Source organism: Chrysemys picta, chromosome 12, assembly GCF_011386835.1.
Source record: "Chrysemys picta bellii isolate R12L10 chromosome 12, ASM1138683v2, whole genome shotgun sequence".
Taxonomy (NCBI): Eukaryota; Metazoa; Chordata; order Testudines; family Emydidae; genus Chrysemys; species Chrysemys picta.
The window spans coordinates 11,216,666-11,233,003 of NC_088802.1; the positions used below are offsets into that span (position 1 = coordinate 11,216,666).

At 49.6% G+C, this 16,338-nt stretch overlaps 1 protein-coding gene across 4 annotated transcripts; it reads left to right on the forward strand.

The window, feature by feature from the left end:
- Nucleotides 1-37: 37 nt before the first annotated feature.
- Nucleotides 38-10,975, forward strand: LOC135974976 (zinc finger protein 707-like). 4 transcript variants are annotated; one of them, XM_065564691.1, is made up of 5 exons: nt 38-1,547; nt 6,877-7,058; nt 7,536-7,662; nt 8,285-8,398; nt 8,621-10,975. In XM_065564691.1, exons 2-4 carry the CDS (start codon nt 6,999-7,001, stop codon nt 8,326-8,328), a joined length of 231 nt encoding a protein of 76 aa, XP_065420763.1. In that variant the 5' UTR covers nt 38-1,547; nt 6,877-6,998; the 3' UTR covers nt 8,329-8,398; nt 8,621-10,975. The 4 variants fall into 4 exon arrangements, with proteins under 4 accessions (XP_065420763.1, XP_065420762.1, XP_065420761.1 ...); XM_065564690.1 differs by having other exon boundaries at nt 8,657-10,975; XM_065564689.1 differs by lacking the exon at nt 38-1,547 and adding an exon at nt 4,750-5,122.
- Nucleotides 10,976-16,338: the final 5,363 nt, after the last annotated feature.

Sequence of the window (16,338 nt, forward strand, 5' to 3'; positions counted from 1 at the left end):
GGTCAGTAGTTCTGAGGGGGCAGTCAGGGGGCGGAACGTGGGAGGGGGCAGGATAGGGGGCGGGGTCCAGGCTGTTTGGGGAGGCACAGACTTACCTACCCTGCCCTCCATACATTTTTGCAACCCCGATGTGGCCCCTAGGCCAAAAAGTTTGCCCATCCCTGGCTTAGACTGTGGAAAAAGTTTCATAGAGAGGCCAACCCTTCTTAAACAGGCAATCCACACAGGAGAGAGACCCCTGTAAGTGCTTAGACTATGGAAAAATGTTCTAAATAGAAGTCATCACTAGTTTTACATCCGAGAATCCATGCAGAGGAGTGACCCTATAACTGCTTAGCCTGTGAAAGACATTGTAAATGGAGATCAGAACTTGTTTCAAATCAGGCAATCCACACGTGAGAGAGACTCCATAAGTGTTTGCACCATGTGAAAAGTTTCACACAAAGATCAAATCTTATAACACTCAGAGGATCCGCACAGGAGTGAGACCCCAACAGTGCTCAGACTGGAAAAAGTTTCCTATATAGGTCAAATCATCAGCTAATCCACAAAGAAGAGAGATCTCATAAGTGCTTAGGCTGTGGGGAAAGTTTTATATGGCGCTCATCCCATGTTTTACATCAGAGAATCCACACAGGAGACCCGATAAGTGCTTCGACTATGGAGAATGTTTCTTACCGTGGTCAAGGCTTCTTAATTATCAGGCAATCCACAAAAGAGGGAGACTCCGTAAGTGCTTGGACCGTAAGAAAGGTTTCAGAAACACCTCAGCCCTGACTGGTTTAGCCCAGGAAAGCACAGTGGGAGAGGCTGGAATTGCTCTGGGCCCACTGGAATGCTTTTAGAGTAGGGACACGGTGCCCCCCCTTATCCCTGTCTGTGCCCCCTTCCCCCCTTGAGGTGGGGCCGGGAGCAGGGCCATGGCTCTGGTAGGCTGCAAGTCGGGACGCAGACATGGGGTAAGGGGCCTGAGGCCGGATGTGGCAGCTGATGAATTCATCCCCATGATATTAGCATTTCTCCCGACCCCCGAGGGTGCCCCACTCCATGGCCTGCATCCCGTGAAACCCTAGGAGAGGGCAGGGACAGAACTAGATCAGCAGTCAGAAGTGCTCAAAGATCACGAGTCTTCCACTCTCTGCCCCCCCCCCGCCCCCATCGTCTTACAGAGATTACCAAGTTCGGAGGCTTTTTATTTGTCCTCTGGATTTGCACCTTTTTGGGGACACTGGGAAGAAAGGTCCTGTCACCTAGAGACTGAGGGCCTGTGGCCACCACGAGAGCATGTGTCTGACCCACAGAATCCCTGCAGCACAGCCAGGGCCTGGGCAGGAGGCCTGGGACGTGGGAGGGACAGACTGTGAACTGCCCTGGCATCCCACAGACGCTGTTTGTGCTTCCTTTCCTTTCACCTTTCCCATTGTTTCCTGATTTCTTTGATTAGCTGCTGTTTAATAAATTGCATTTGTTCTGAACTATAGACAATGGTCAGGGATGCGTCCAGAGCGGAGGAAGTGCCCCAGAGTGAGGACTCTCTAGCCCGTGTGGTGAGTGGTCACTATCAGGTTGGGGGGAGAGCCCCTCAGGAAGCCTGGGCCCAGCCTTGTCGGGGTTATAAGGACTTTTCCACACAGGAGAGTGGAAGGGGAGCCCTCAAGGTGAGGGAGGCTCTGGGTGAAGCGAGGACTCAGATCCTTCTGCTATTCGATTCCACCCAGGTGGTGTTTAAGTCAAGAAAGTTCACCACAATAACGGGACCATTTCCCTGCTTATCTCTGTGCATGTTTACTGGTTTACCCTAAAGTTCATTAAGTATTTTAGGGAAAAAAGTGTCAGAGTGGTGTGGAAGAAGCGAACTCCACTCAGGTTGGAAGCAACAAAATCAGAGACAGCTTTATTCAGGACATGCAATTGCAAGGGAAGAAGACAGCTGACAGAGAGCATCTCTGCCTCAGTTTCTTCAAAGTACAAGCAATATCACACAAGCATTTATACATTTTAATGGCATGCATTAATTAAAAACATCTGCAGTTTGTTTATGTTATCTCCTGCCCATTCCTGTATTTTCTCACTTCTGTTCTCAAAACATCGCTATCTCAAGGCTGGCTCACGCTGACTCTACTGTTTCTTACTCACTTCTGACGTGAGCCCTGCTGCCACAGGTCTCGCAATATTAGGCTAAGACTTAGCATGTATGTATATTGTAATATGGCACAGGTTAAATGATTAGTTACTTACTGAGATCATTTCAGTACAGGTAAAATTTCCAGTGGCAGAACACACTCTCTGAGTATGAGTCTGATTATTTACTAATTGGGTAACCAAAACAACAAGGACCCCTTCCCCCTGATATACTACAGACCCCTCGAATGGCCATTATATCAACCCCATTATAAAACCTTAATTTCAAATTCTTGAAGCTCATTTGTAGTGATGTCATATACTTTTATCTCCTTTGGCCAGTCTTTTTCCACTCAATTGTTCGTTTATATGGGATATCCTGAACCTTAAAAATAAACTTTTTCAGACAATATTTAAATAAATCACTGAAGTGTGAAGGCCTTGGCCATTGGGTTTTATCAGATATTTGGCATTGTCTGTATTTGGATGTGTTACAGGGGTAATAGTGTAATGGAGGAGATGGCAGGCGTAGTGGCAACAAGGTGCCTTTGCTATTTGTCATTTAAAATCCAGTTAGGCAGGGCAATACATGCTTAAGGACTTATCCAAAAACACAGGGCGCAGCCTGTGGAATAAACCCCCAAATCCAATCAATACCACATTCCCAAGCATGGATCCCACAAGTTTCTTCCTGCCAGTGTATAATTTTTTTTTCTTCACCACGGTAAGTCCTGCTTCGACCGGGGGTAGATCCACCTGCAACCCCCCTTTTTCCCTCTTTTTATACTCACAAACGTGCTGCCTGGGCTGGCCAGGCCCGGGTAGGAGAGACAGAGAGAGAGAGATGGGCAGGGCCGGCTCCAGGGTTTTGGCCGCCCCAAGCAAAAAAAAAAAAAAAAAGCCGCGATCGCGATCTGCGGCCGCAATTCGGCAGGATGTCCTTCGCTCCAACTTGCTTTTGGTCTTGGGAGGGTTGTTCTTTTACACCCTGGGGTCTCCTGGAGTGTCTCTTTCAGAGACCCTTTACTCGGTATTCCAGTCCAGGCCAGTAGACTGTGGCTTCTTCATCGTTCCCAAACCACATCGGCTCCAGGGAAAGGAAGCTCAGATCCTCCTTTCGCTGTTTTGTTTGTGTTTTCCATTTCTGCAGCCTCTAAACTTTGTTGTTTTCAGCGCTTGGCATGGACTGTATCGATTCTTGCCCTTGAACACAAAGCGGCTTTCGGCATTATCTCTAGACCAAGCTGCCTTTTCAAATTAACCCTTTCCTATCCCTCCTTGCTTTCAGCCTTAACTAATTGGGGATATAAAGAAGCCGAGGGGTTAACAAAAAATAATTTGGGTAGGGAGTCATCCGGATGCTTTTTAAATCCTACACTTTGTGTCTTAGAGAGTACCTCTAAGATGTAAGATCCCATTTGAATCGAAGGTACCTTCTAGTGGGAATGGCAGATGGATCATCACGCATGTAAAAATTCCAATTCTCTAAGTACTTACAAGTCCTTGGACTGATTTCCACCCATTCTCTAAGCGTGTGGGGGTGCCCTGTCCACTGCAACAGCTCATAAACTAAGACACGTCTCTATCCTGCCCGCTGAGTGCAACGGCTCATAAAGCTAAAATCACCACACCACTCCTTGGGCACTCACACAGGAAAGATTATCAAGGATGTCCACGGCCCTCCTACACCTCCCTTCAGCAAAGAGCGACGGCTAGTCTCAGAGACAGATGCCGGGTGCTCTAATTGACTCCGGTGAGGTGATCAGATCAGTCAGTGATTCATGCGGGGAGGAGAGGAGGAGGGAAGATGAGGTCACACAATCCTAGACCTAGGCAGATAGAGCCACCTTAGTCAGAATCTTTTACTAATCCACTAAGATGCAGCCACCGAGCTTGCATTAGTTAGAGCTATCCCCCGTCACAAGCTTTTGGGTTCGCAGGGAGCTCTGAGCGTCTTTCGATGACTCTCATTCACACTGGTTGGCGCACACACACAGGCCTCTATTCCTTCATACCCCAATGCGTCATTTTTTTTCTTTCTCTCTCTCTCTCTTTTTTTTTTAACCTGAGGGCGTCACCACAACCCCTCTGTCCGGACTGAACACACTTGTGTTCTTCTCTAAGGGTGTTACCACAACCCCTCAACTCAGTAGGTCTGACCTAAGCCACACATTGGCTTTCCGTGGGGCAACAACACATTTCCCAGCCCCGCGTATGCATATCACTGACCTTACATGGGGCAAGCAATTCCCCAACACCGTTCTGCATCTGATCTTGTTGCATAAGCAAAAGTTCACATGGCATGAGCCCAAAGGGACAGACGGCCCCACATGAGCCCTTATTCTACAGGTCTCGCAATATTAGGCTAAGACTTAGCATGACAGTAGCTCTGTTTCTTACAACTGAGCGGCCTATATTTAAATCCTTTAACCCTGTTTCCACAGCGGCCACCAGCAAGTGTCGCTGGCCTCACTCTGAGGCCACCAAAAATGTGGCAGTGAGAATCCCTGGGTTAGATGCTCATGATGGGCCCTTCTTAGAGCCTGTGAGTGGAACAGGAGCCGGACACAGAGATGCTGCAGCGCGATGGGTTAATCCCTAGGACCCAGGAGCAGCTGGGAGGCGGCTCTGGGGGAGCGGTCGCTGGGCTCAGGCCCGGCAGCAGGAAGTGACTCGCAGCCGCTGCGGTGACTCTGGCTCCAGGCTCCTGGCGAGATCCCCGAGCCCCGGCGGCTGGTGCTGGGAGCCCGGAGCCCTGGCTGCAGCCGGGAGAGGGGAATCTCCAGCAGGGCCCTTCCCGCTGCTCCCCAGGAGCCTCTCCCAGGCTGCAGGGGGAGGTTTGGCCCCAGGCTGCTCCCAGCGGAGCTGGCTGCGATTCCCGCCCTGGGCCCGGGAAAGCTGCCGCCAGCTCCCGGTGTGTGCGGGGCGGGGGCAGGATCCCGTTACCACCCATCCCCCTCACCCCATCTGCTGCTTTGTTTCCCTGCCCCTGGCCGCACTGGTATGGACGGAGGCTGCAGCTCAGGGAGATCTGAGGGGGGCAAATAGGGAGGGGCAGAAGGTGGTCCGGGGCCAAACTGAATGCAGGGTGGGGGACCTCAGCTGGGGGCCGGGGAAGGAGAGGGGCCCAGGGGCACAATCATGGCGGGGAATGGTGGTGGCAGAGGTGCTGGATCTAGGCTGGTGGGGCCCTGCTGCACCCACTGGCTTAAAGGGGTTTCTCAATGGCTCGCATTTCCTCTCCCCCTCCCCCCACCGTACAGATTGTTTCAAGGCCTCTGCCTGGGACTAGGGGCCGGGGAGAAGAACGGGGAACAGCCGGCGGGGGGTGAACCTAGGGCTGGGGGAGGCAGGCTGGGAACACAGCATAGAACAGATGCTGTTAGCACAGAAATCAGGACCATTCAGCAAAGTCTATCTTTGGGAGAATCCAGAGACTGTATCCGGCCCTGGGCTCTCCCCGCTGAGTCCCAAAACAAGAGACTGACCTGCTTCCAGCCCCCCCTCCTCAGTGACGCCCAGCTTCCCCTCCTCCGTGCTTCCTCTCTTTCCCAGGAAAACAGGTCACCTGGCCTCCCCCTATCTCTTTGTTCTCCCACACCTTTGGCTAGTTCCTTGCAGAGGACGGGGTCAGGCCATAGCTTGCCAAGATACACAATTTTGGCCATTCTCTATGCCCAGACAGTCACTCTGCAGTCACACCTGCCCTCTAAAGGTCTCTGGAATGATCACACACCTGTACCCCACCAGCTTGATACCTGAGTAACACATGGGGAAACTGAGGCACACACAGTATTCAGAGAAAACATTAAGACCATTCCCACTTCATCACACCCCTCTGAGACCAGCCCAGGAGCACTTTCTCCAGTGGCTGGAACCACTCTAACCATACCAGCCACTGAGCCTGAGCTCCCAGGTGATGGAGAGACCTGGGGAAGGGCTGGAGCTGGGCAGGGAAATGAGTCTGTACAAAGGATGCCTTTTAGGGATCTACTGATATTGCAGGGCGTTCAGTGCTGCGGGGAGGTGCCGGGTCCGTGCTGTGATAAAGTGACTGAGGGTTTTCCCAGCATGGCAGAGTCCAGAGCATCTGTCTGCAGGGGGGGGGGGGGCATGGACTCAAGCCCCTTCTGTAACCTCCCCCATCGCCCCTCTCCCCCTGACAGGCTAAAGAATCACGTCCATGTTTTGTTCCAGATGGTCCCATCTTCCAGGAGGCAGGGAAGGGAAATGGCTGTAATGGAGCCAGCTCAGTTAGGGGATTTGCGGGGAGCTGAGGGGGGTGGAGGAGGATTTCCTGTATAGGGGGAGGGGCAGGAAACATACAGTGTGAGGCAGGGAGGGGACAGGGTGTGATAAACCTGCTGGAAAATGATCAACCTGGGCCTGATTTTGTGAAAAGGCCCATTGGGGATGGAGGGGGGAGAGAGATAGCGGGAAGGGAACATTCCTCCATTTCTGATCCAGGAAACACCCCACTGGCCAGAGGCTGCTGTGAAATACGAAGGGAAGCTGTTGGGATTCCTGTCCCTGTCCCTGGCTCAGAGCTCTGCTTCCCGTATCAGCCTCTTGCTGGCAGGCGTGTGGGAAACGAGAAGACCCTGCCCTGCTCCGTGTGCTGGGGGGGACTAGGAGCTCTCATCTTCTCCCCACCCCCTGAAGCCTCCTGGCAGCTCTGGGCAGGGTGTGGGGGGAATTCTGGTTTTCTGGCTCTCCCAGAGCTTCACTGTTTTATTTATTTTTCCCTGTGACTAGTGCAGAGGTGGGCAAACTACGGCCTGTGGGACTGTCCTGCCCGGCCCTTGAGCTCCCGGGCAGGGAGGATAGCCTCCGGTCCCTTCCCTGCTGTCCCACCTTCCCCACGGCCTCAGTTCACCATGCCGCTAGTGGTCCAGCCGGATGGCACAGCTACTAGTCCTGGTGCTCTGAGCAGCATGGTAAGCGGGCGGGGGTGTGTGTGGGTTGGATAACGGGCAGGGTTTCCAGGGGGCAGTCAGGGGACAGGGAGACAGGGGTGGTTCAATAGGCATGGGAGTCTCAGGGGGGCCTGACAGGGGGTGGGGGTGTCGATAGGGGTCAGGGCAGTCAGAGGACAGGGGTAATTGGATAGGGTGTGGGGTCCTGAGGGGCGGTTAGGGGAGGGGGTCCTGGGATGGGGAGGTCAGGGGACAGGGAGCCGGCGGTGTTGGATGGGTCAGAGGTTCCGAGGGGGCAGTCTGGGGGTGAGAAGTGGGAGGAGGCAGAGAGGGGGTGGGCCAGGCTGTTTGGGGGAAGTACACCCTTCCCGACCCGGCCCTTCATATAGTTTCCAAACCCCAATATGGCCCTCACGCCAAAAAGTTTACCCACCCCTGGACTAGTCGGATTATGACTGGGGCAACAGGTACTCAGTGCAGGACTCACTGTTGTTTCAGGTGCCGGTGACCTTCGAGGAGGTGGCTGTGTATTTCACACAGGGGCAGGGGGCTCTGCTGGACCCCGCTCAGAGAGCCCTCTACAGGGACGTCATGCAGGAGAACTACGAGACGGTGACCTTGCTGGGTAAAGGATTCCCGTCCCCTCGGTTATTAAAAGCTGTGGGGTCTGCATGTCCGATACTGGTCAGGTTCTTCCCTGGTCAGTTAGATTGGAGAGGAATGGGCTCCGTAATGCACAGCTGCTGTGTGAGAGAGACTTGTATCTCCGTACCTTCTCCAGTGAGACCAGGGTGTCAAAGCCTACCAGATATACTGAATCATCCCCACCCGACACCCCTCGCTTGCAAGGTGGAGAAGCCCTGTATTGTCCTGTATGTAGTTTCTAGTTCACACAAAGAATCCCTGTTCACCTTCCTCCTTGGTAACAGCTCCAGCCATGCGGAGGGCTCTAGGCTCCGCCAGTTTAGAAATAGGCAGGGGTTTAACTCCAGAGCTGGGTATGCGTCAGCAGGGCCCCCAGAGAGCACAGATCCTAGGAACTCCTAGTGAGGGCATCACAATTCCCCCCACCTCCCCAGATGTCTGCTTCCCCCAAGGGCGCTCAGTGACTATGTTCCTGTCCTCTTGGATTCCACATTCCCCAGCACAGCACAGAGACAGGTTCCACCCATGGAATGTCCTTTCTGACAGACACTCTCTCAATAGTCCACACACTCTGATCTGGTCTGATTTCACTCCCTGCACAGGATTCCCCCTTCCCAAACCTGAACTGATCTCCCGCCTGGAATGAAGGGAAGAGCTGTGGGTGCACGCTTGTTAGGCCTGTGAGGAAACAGAGATCCTGAAATGTGCCTGCACAGGTGAGGACTGACACACAAACCATCTGGTGAATGAAGGGCTGTAGTCAGCAGATATGACTGACATCGCTTTCCACCTGTCCGGTTACCTGCAGGAGTTTTCTTTCCATGTTTCTTCTCTGTGAATTTTTGGGCGGGATGAGGAGGCAGAATCCAATTGCGCTGTCTTTGCACCTTTAGTATGTTGGGTTTTCCCTCTGTGCTATTCCTCTTTCTTTCTCCCAGGCACAATGACTCCTGACTGGATTATTTCTCTCCCAGCAGTGGAAGTGGAACCAGAGGGGACCTTTGTGGGAAGAGCTGAAGGGAATTTTTCCCAATGCTTGGAACAGGGAGAAGAGTGGAGAAATTGGAACAGGTCAGAGAGGCTTCTGGGAAACCACTCAAGGGAGCAAATTGATGAAGCTATTATATGTGGGGAAGGATACAGGGATCCCACAGCCCAGCAGACAACCTCCAAGGAAGACAAACGCTATGAATGCCTTGGTTATGGGAAAGGACTCGTTCTGAAACCATAGCTTGTAATGCCTCAGACAATTCATACTGGAGACAAATCATTTCAGTGCTTGGACCATGGGGAAAACTTCAATAACTGCGCAGATCTTAATAACCATGGGAGAAGCCACACAAGACAGAAACCCTATCAATGCCTTGAGGGAAGGAACTACTTGAATTGGAAGGTAGCACTGATAAGCCACATAGGAGAGAGACTCCATAAATGCTTAGACTGTGGAAAAAGTTTTATATGGAAGTCAGATGTTGTCAGACATTAGGCTATCCACACAGGAAAGAGACCCCCATAAGTGCTTAGACTATGGAAAAACATTTAAATGCAGGTCAGCCCTTGTTTCACATTTGACAATCCACACAGGAGAGAGAACCCATAAGTGCTTAGATTGTGGGAAAAGTTTTATGTGGAAGTCAGGCCTTGCTAACCATCAGGCAATCCACATAGGAGAGAGTTCCCATAAGTGTTTGAACTGTGTTAAAAGTTTCACAAACAAATCAAATCTTATAACACATCTGAGGATCCATACAGGAGAGAGACCCCATTATTGCTCAGACAGTGGTAAAAGTTTCATACGCAGGTCAGACCTTGTTAGACATCAGGCAATCCTCATGGGAGAAAGATCCCATAAGTGCTTAATTTGTGGGAAAAGTTTCCTACTGAGGTCAGCCCTTGTTTCACCTCAGAGAATCCACACAGGAGAGTGACCCCACAAGTGCTTAGACTGTGGGAAAAGTTTCATACGGAGGTCAAATCTTGTTGAACATCAAGCAATCCACACTGGAAAGAGACCCCATCAGTGTTTAGACTGTGGAAAATGTTTCATACAGAGGTCAGGCCTTGCTGTACATTGGAGAATCCACACAGGAGAGAGACCCCATCAGTGCTCAAACTGTGGCAGAAGTTTTATACAGAGGTCAACCCTTGTTAAACATCAAGCAATCCATACAGGAGGAAGACCATAAGTGCTTGGACTCTGGGAAAGGTTTCAGAAACAGATCAGCCCTTCTAAACATCAGGCAAAAGATACATAGTACTTAGACTGTGGAAACACATTTCAAATAGATGCCAGCCCTTTTTTTACATCAGTGAATCCACCCAGGGGAGAGACCCCAAAACTGCTTAGCCTGTGGAAAGAGTTTTATACAGAGGTCAAACATTGTTAAACAGCCAGCAATCCACAGAGGAGAGAGACCCCAAAAGTGCTTAGACAGTGGGAAACATTTCATAAACCGATCAGTCCTTGTTTTAAATGAGAAAATCCACCCAAGAGCAAGACTCCATAAGTACTTGGACTGTGGCAAAAGTTGCACACTGAGATCCCCCTCATTAAACACTGGAGAATTCACTGGAGTCTTGTTTGAGGGAGAAGGCAACATGGCACATTTAATTTGAACACAGAGAAAGCTACTAACTCATAATTTGTCCAAAGGTGGTTAACACCGTTTCATTTATAAAAAGACAATTTCATTAATTAAAAAGGTGGTTTCATTACAGTAATTTCATTGCAAGTATACCGAGCTATATTGGTAGGTATAATTTATTAAAAGGGTGATTTCATTCTTCAGCCCTGCAACCTGTCCTGAAAGAGTTAAGAACCTTGCAGGATATTTGACCCAGATTCAGCCTTTAGAGACATGTTAGAAAAGTGTTTAAATGGTATTTGGGACTATTCCAAGTAATAGAGACTAGAACTTTGAAATGTAAACTTGTATTGTTAAGAAAATGGAAGAAATAATAGTGTGGTTGATTAATCATGATTAACTCAAAAATAATTGTGGGTAGAAAAATTAATAGAATACCAATTGAAATTTGTTAAATGTTTTTGGATGTTTTCCTACATTTTAATTTCTATTGATTTCTATCACAATAAAAAATAGAAAGTGTACAGTGCTTACTTTATATTATTTTTATTACAAATATTTGTACTGTAAACATGAAAAGCAAAAATAGTATATTTCAATTCACCTCATACAAATACTGAAGTGCAATCTCCCTATCATGAAAGTGTAACTTAGAATGTAGATTATTTTTGTTAGATAAGTGCACTCAAAATAAAGCAATTACAAACTTTAGAGCCTATAAGTCCACTCAGTGCTACTTCTTTTTCTGCCAATCGCTTAGACAAACAAGTTTGTTTCCATTTGCAGGAGATAATGCTGCAAGTGAGAGGAGGCAATTTTATGACACTGTTGCAGCCAGAGTTGCAAGATATTTACATGTCAGATGCGCTAAAGATTCCTATGTCCCTTCATGCTTCAACCACCATTGCTTAGCCTCCCTTCGCCCAGGGCCGGCTCTAGGTTTTTTCCTGCTCCAAGCAAAAAAACTTTTGGCTCCCCTCCCGTGCCCACCTGCTGCCCCAGCTCTGGGTTCTCCCCCCCCACCACCCTCCCACACCCTCTGCCGCCCCAGCGCTGGGCTGCCTCTTTTCCCCCAGCCCCCTACTGCCCCATCCCTGGGCTCTCCACCAACTTGCACCCTCCTACCGCCTCAGCCCTGGGTCACTGGTAACTTGCTCCCAGGTTGGGTCATTCAGCAGAAATTTTGGATGTACACAGAACACAGACAGGATTGGTTCCCATATGGTTACAGAACTGCAGTAAAGAGGCACCATTTTCAGCTTGTGTGATTGGAGGATATCTGGATGCATATTATAAGACTGTCCTACATAAATGAGGAAAAGTTGAGGTGCCTTTATTATTCTTTTGTTCCACTCTTTGTTTCTATGGGGAATTTGCCAATGCGATATCACTGTCTTCCTTTCAAACAAATTAAACTAAAAAAAAAAAAAAAAAAGGCAATGGCTGTTGAAAATAGCAATTCCAGTCCTAATAACCACTGGGAATCATTTCTTGCTCAATTTTATCCTACTTTTTCTACAGCAAGTTACAGTGGATCAGTATATTTGATCTGGGAGAAATGAAGTAACAGCTGCCCAAATTGAGTTTGAGCACTCCTGAATTTTGAGGTGTTCAAATCTGGAAGGCAGGTGCTGGATTCCCTTTCTGAATATTAGCTAAATCTGGAAAGGAAAAGTCAGTTTCTGCTTCCATGGCTCAGAAGTGGAAATCCTCCTACGTGCCTGGTACTGTATCTAAAGCTGCCCAGGTCCTCTAGCAGAGCCTCCCCTCCCTTACTTTTCATTTTAAATTCTAGTGGGATCCACATACCTCCCTTACTAGGCTTCAGATAGACAGGGGCACTGTCCATTTAGTCCACCCAATTCCTTCTTTGGGGGCTGCAAGGTGAGGTCACACCAGTATCCCTAATCCAGTCTGGGGAAGTCTTCTGAAGGGAATATCTGGGCCAAAGCCTTCTACTCCTTGGGCATACTTGTTCCCCATTCACAGGGCCACCCCTTTCAACTCACAGCAAGCTGCAGCATGAGGTCTCTGCTACCTCACTCCCTACCTCTCCCTTTCCTGTTGATAGCTGCCAAGGGTTTGCTGGGAAATGTAGTTCTTTCCCTGCTCCAGGGCTGGCTCTATAGGCAGGGAGCTAGGCAAGGAACTACAGCTCCGAGGGTCCTGCAGGTTTTCAGCTCCCATGCTGGATCCCCAGCTGCTCAATGGCTCCGCTTCTGCAGGGTTGTGAGAAGGGAGAAAGTGAGTTAAAAAAAAAAAAAAAAAAGGATGGCGCGAATGCCGCCCCCTGCAAATATGCTGCCCAAAGCACCTGCTTGTTTTGTTGGTGCCTAGAGCCGGCCCTGGGTGGGAGGGGAAAATAAATCTCACTTATACATTGTCTGTCCTGGGTTGGTTGTGAGGCTGCAAGGATTTTGGTTCCATTTGCCAGGAAGGAGTTAAAATTCAGGCAGCAGAAAAGACAGAAACTGCTGAGAAGCAAGGACATAGTTTCTGTCAATACATGATAACTTAGTTCAGCTTATCGGTAAGAAGGAACAAAGCTTATGACCATGGAAAGCGACAGTTCAGTGAGGAAAACAGGATCAGGCCGAGACAAGCAAGCAGGAATATTTCAGTAGCACAAATGGCACTGGCAATTGATAAGCTTATATGGTTAATGCCCACCCAGTAACTTAGTTCTTAGAACAGAATAAACCCTCCGTTCACAGCCCACTGGATATCTGTAAGTACTAATCTCTACCCCCCCACACCCCGCCTCCTTCCCCAGTAAGGTAGTCATAGCTGTTTGATGCAATTAGGATGACCTCTATATGTACGTATTGTTCTTATTTTTATCTTTGTTCAGGGTTCTCTTTTGACTCGTAACAATGTCAGTCTCTGTATGTACAGATAAATGCAAATGAATTGATAAGAGAATGTATATAACTGGCCACTATAGCACCATATCTTTGAAGCTGCTTGTCAGTCTTCCCGGTACCATAAATAAACCCCCTTCAGTATTGTCTGTGCTTGCCTGATTCTCGGGGGAAAAGAATCTTTTTGCCTAACACAATTGCTGGGAGATGCCTGAATGAGAGAGGAAAGAGACGGTTTCAGACCTTTTTATATTAAATACTGGAGTGTGTCTCGGTATGTTTCTCTATCATAATTAAAACACAATTCTAGGAGATCAGAGTGGGGACGCTGTTATAAATATAAAAGCCTGAAATCTCACCTCTTTTCTCCTTCCCCCCTCCAGACACTCTGCCGTCTGCACTAGAGACAAAAAGAGGTGGATCCCTAGGAGCACGCAGACAGGGTGAGTTTGCAGCTTAGATTGTTTTTAAATTATGAGACAATTCCAGAGAAAACATCTTCATGAGATTGCAGCTAAAGTTACCAACAAACTGACAGCGACCATGACACACACAGCCCTAAAAATACACACATCAAACAGCGAGGAGATCCACACTGGAATATGGGGGACTAGGGGCCAATGCCCTCCCCCAATTTTAAAAGTGGGATGTCCAGCCACTGTGTGCAGAGCAGGGAGGAAGCCAACCCACGATGTGCTGGGGGCTGGGACAGCCACACCTGGGGGGAGCTGAAAGAGGGTTAAGAGGGAGAGGGGATGTAGAAGGGGGATTGAGGGAGGATGAGGGATGGGTCAGGGGCAGGAAGGGGATGCAGTGGGCAGGGCAGGGTGCTAAAGGGGGGATGGGGCAATGCAGGGGAATAGAGAAGACTTATGGGCCAGATGGGAACAGGGCTGCAATAGAAGGAAACTGTGTCTGGGGGGGGACGGGTCACTGTGAGGGAAAGGAGGGATGTCGGGGGGGTTGGGGGTAGACTGTGAGAGCAAATGGAGACTGGCTGGGGGAGGGAGGGAAAGAGGGTAGGGGTCGGGGAGAAGGAGAGGGAGAGATACAAGGACAGCTCCCCCAACCCACAGGGAACGAGATGGGGAGTGGTTGCCCCACCCAGACAGAGGGGAATTCTTTTACTGCAAATATCACTGAAGCTTTGGGGGTAGGTGGAGGTTTCTGCCTAAGGGCTCAGAAGCTACAAGGCAGGTGTCCAGACTAGGGATGTAAATAACATTTTAAAGAAATAACTGTTTCAACTATTAATATGGTATTGGTTAAGCATTAAAGGAATTCACAACACAGGCCCCGCCCAGGATCCCGGCTCTCGCCCCCACCCAACAGCCCGGCTGCGGCCATGACTGGTTTCGCCCGGCAAAAAACAGAGGGAGAGGCTAGAATTGCTCTGGGCCCAGTGGAATGCTTTTTAGAGTAGGGGTGCAGTGCCCCCCCTTATCCCTGTTTGTGCCCCCCCACCCCCTTGAGGTGGGGCTGGGAGCAGTGCCATGGCTCCAGGAACGGGGGAGTCAGGATGCAGACATGGGTAAGGGGCCTGAGGCTGGATATGGAAGCTGATGAAGTCATCCTCATCATACTGGAATTCCCCACCCCCCAGGGGTGTCCCAGTCCATGGCCTGCACCCCGTGGAACCCTGGGGGAGGGCAGGGACAGAACTAGGTCAGCAGCCAGAAGTGCTCAAAGATCACGAGTTTACCACTCCCTGTCTCCCCCAATGAGTTACAGAGATTACCAAATTCGGAGGCTTTTTATTTGCCCTCTGGATTTGCACCTTTCTGGGGACACTGGGAAAAAAGGTCCTTTCACCTAGAGCCTGAGGGCGTGTGGCCACCGCCAGAGCATGTGTCTGAGCCACAGAATCCCTGCAGCACAGTCAGGGCCTGGGCAGGAGGCCTGGGACATGGGAGGGACAGACAGTGAGCTGCCCTGGCATCCCACAGATGCTGTTTGTGCTTCCCCCAGGCCCACAGAGTGGCAGTACCGGCCCGCTCTTCTTCACCCCCCTGCTCTCTCCTGCAGATATCAGCATGGATTGGCGGGGGCCCTTCGGGGGTGGGAGCCATCAGCATTAGTGCACAGCTGATTTCACATCCATTGGACTCAGAGAAATACCTTTCCAGTGTCCCCCTGCACCACTGCGATCACCCCTCTGCTATAGATGTGAAACGTGATTGACATATGTGATCGCTCTGATCAGCAGCTGTATGTGGAGAGGCTGGGGTCCCCCCCTCCCCTTAGTGTTGAAAGGTGCTGGATTTCAGCGCCTCTTGCATTCCACAGGTGCCGGGGAAGGCAGAGCGAGCTGCGATGTGAATCCACGTGATCGCTTTTAGTCCACAGCCCCAGCTCTGCCTCCACGCTGGGCATCAGTGTAATTCCTGCTTCCCCCAGGGAGATCAGACCCACTCCATGTGTTCAACCTCCCAGGAAGCGGAGAAATCAGACTAATGCCTAGATTCCAAGGCCAGAAGGGATCACAGAGATATAATCTCATCTGCCCTCCTCTAGACCAGCCCAGAGACCTGCCCCCAAATAATTCCTACCACAGAGCTTTTCTATTTGTCTGACAATTTTATACTTAACTATTGTTTTGACTAATTTGCTCAGTACCGACATTAGACTTACCGGTCTGTAATTGCCGGGATCACCTCTAGAGCCCTTTTTAAATATTGGCGTTACATTAGCTAACTTCCAGTCATTGGGTACAGAAGCCGATTTAAAGGACAGGTTACAAACCTTAGTTAATAGTTCCGCAACTTCCATCTGGTCCCGGTGACTTGTTAATGTTAAGTTTATCAATTAATTCCAAAACCTCCTCTAGTGACACTTCAATCTGTAACAATTGCTCAGATTTGTCACCTACAAAAGCCGGATCAGGTTTGGGACTCCCTCTAACCTCCTCAGCCGTGAAGACTGAAGCAAAGAATCCGTTTAGTTTCTCCACAATGACTTTGTTGTCTTTAAGCGCTCCTTTTGTATCTCAATCATCAAGGGGCCCCACTGGTTCTTTAGCAGGCTTCCTGCTTCTGATGTACTTAAAAAACATTTTGTTATTACCTTTGGAGTTTTTGGCTAGCCATTCTTCAAACTCCTCTTTGGCTTTTCTTATTACATTCTTGCACTTAATTTGGCAGTGTTTATACTCCTTTCTATTTGCCTCACTAGGATTTGACTTCCACTTTTTAAAGGAAGTCTTTTTATCTC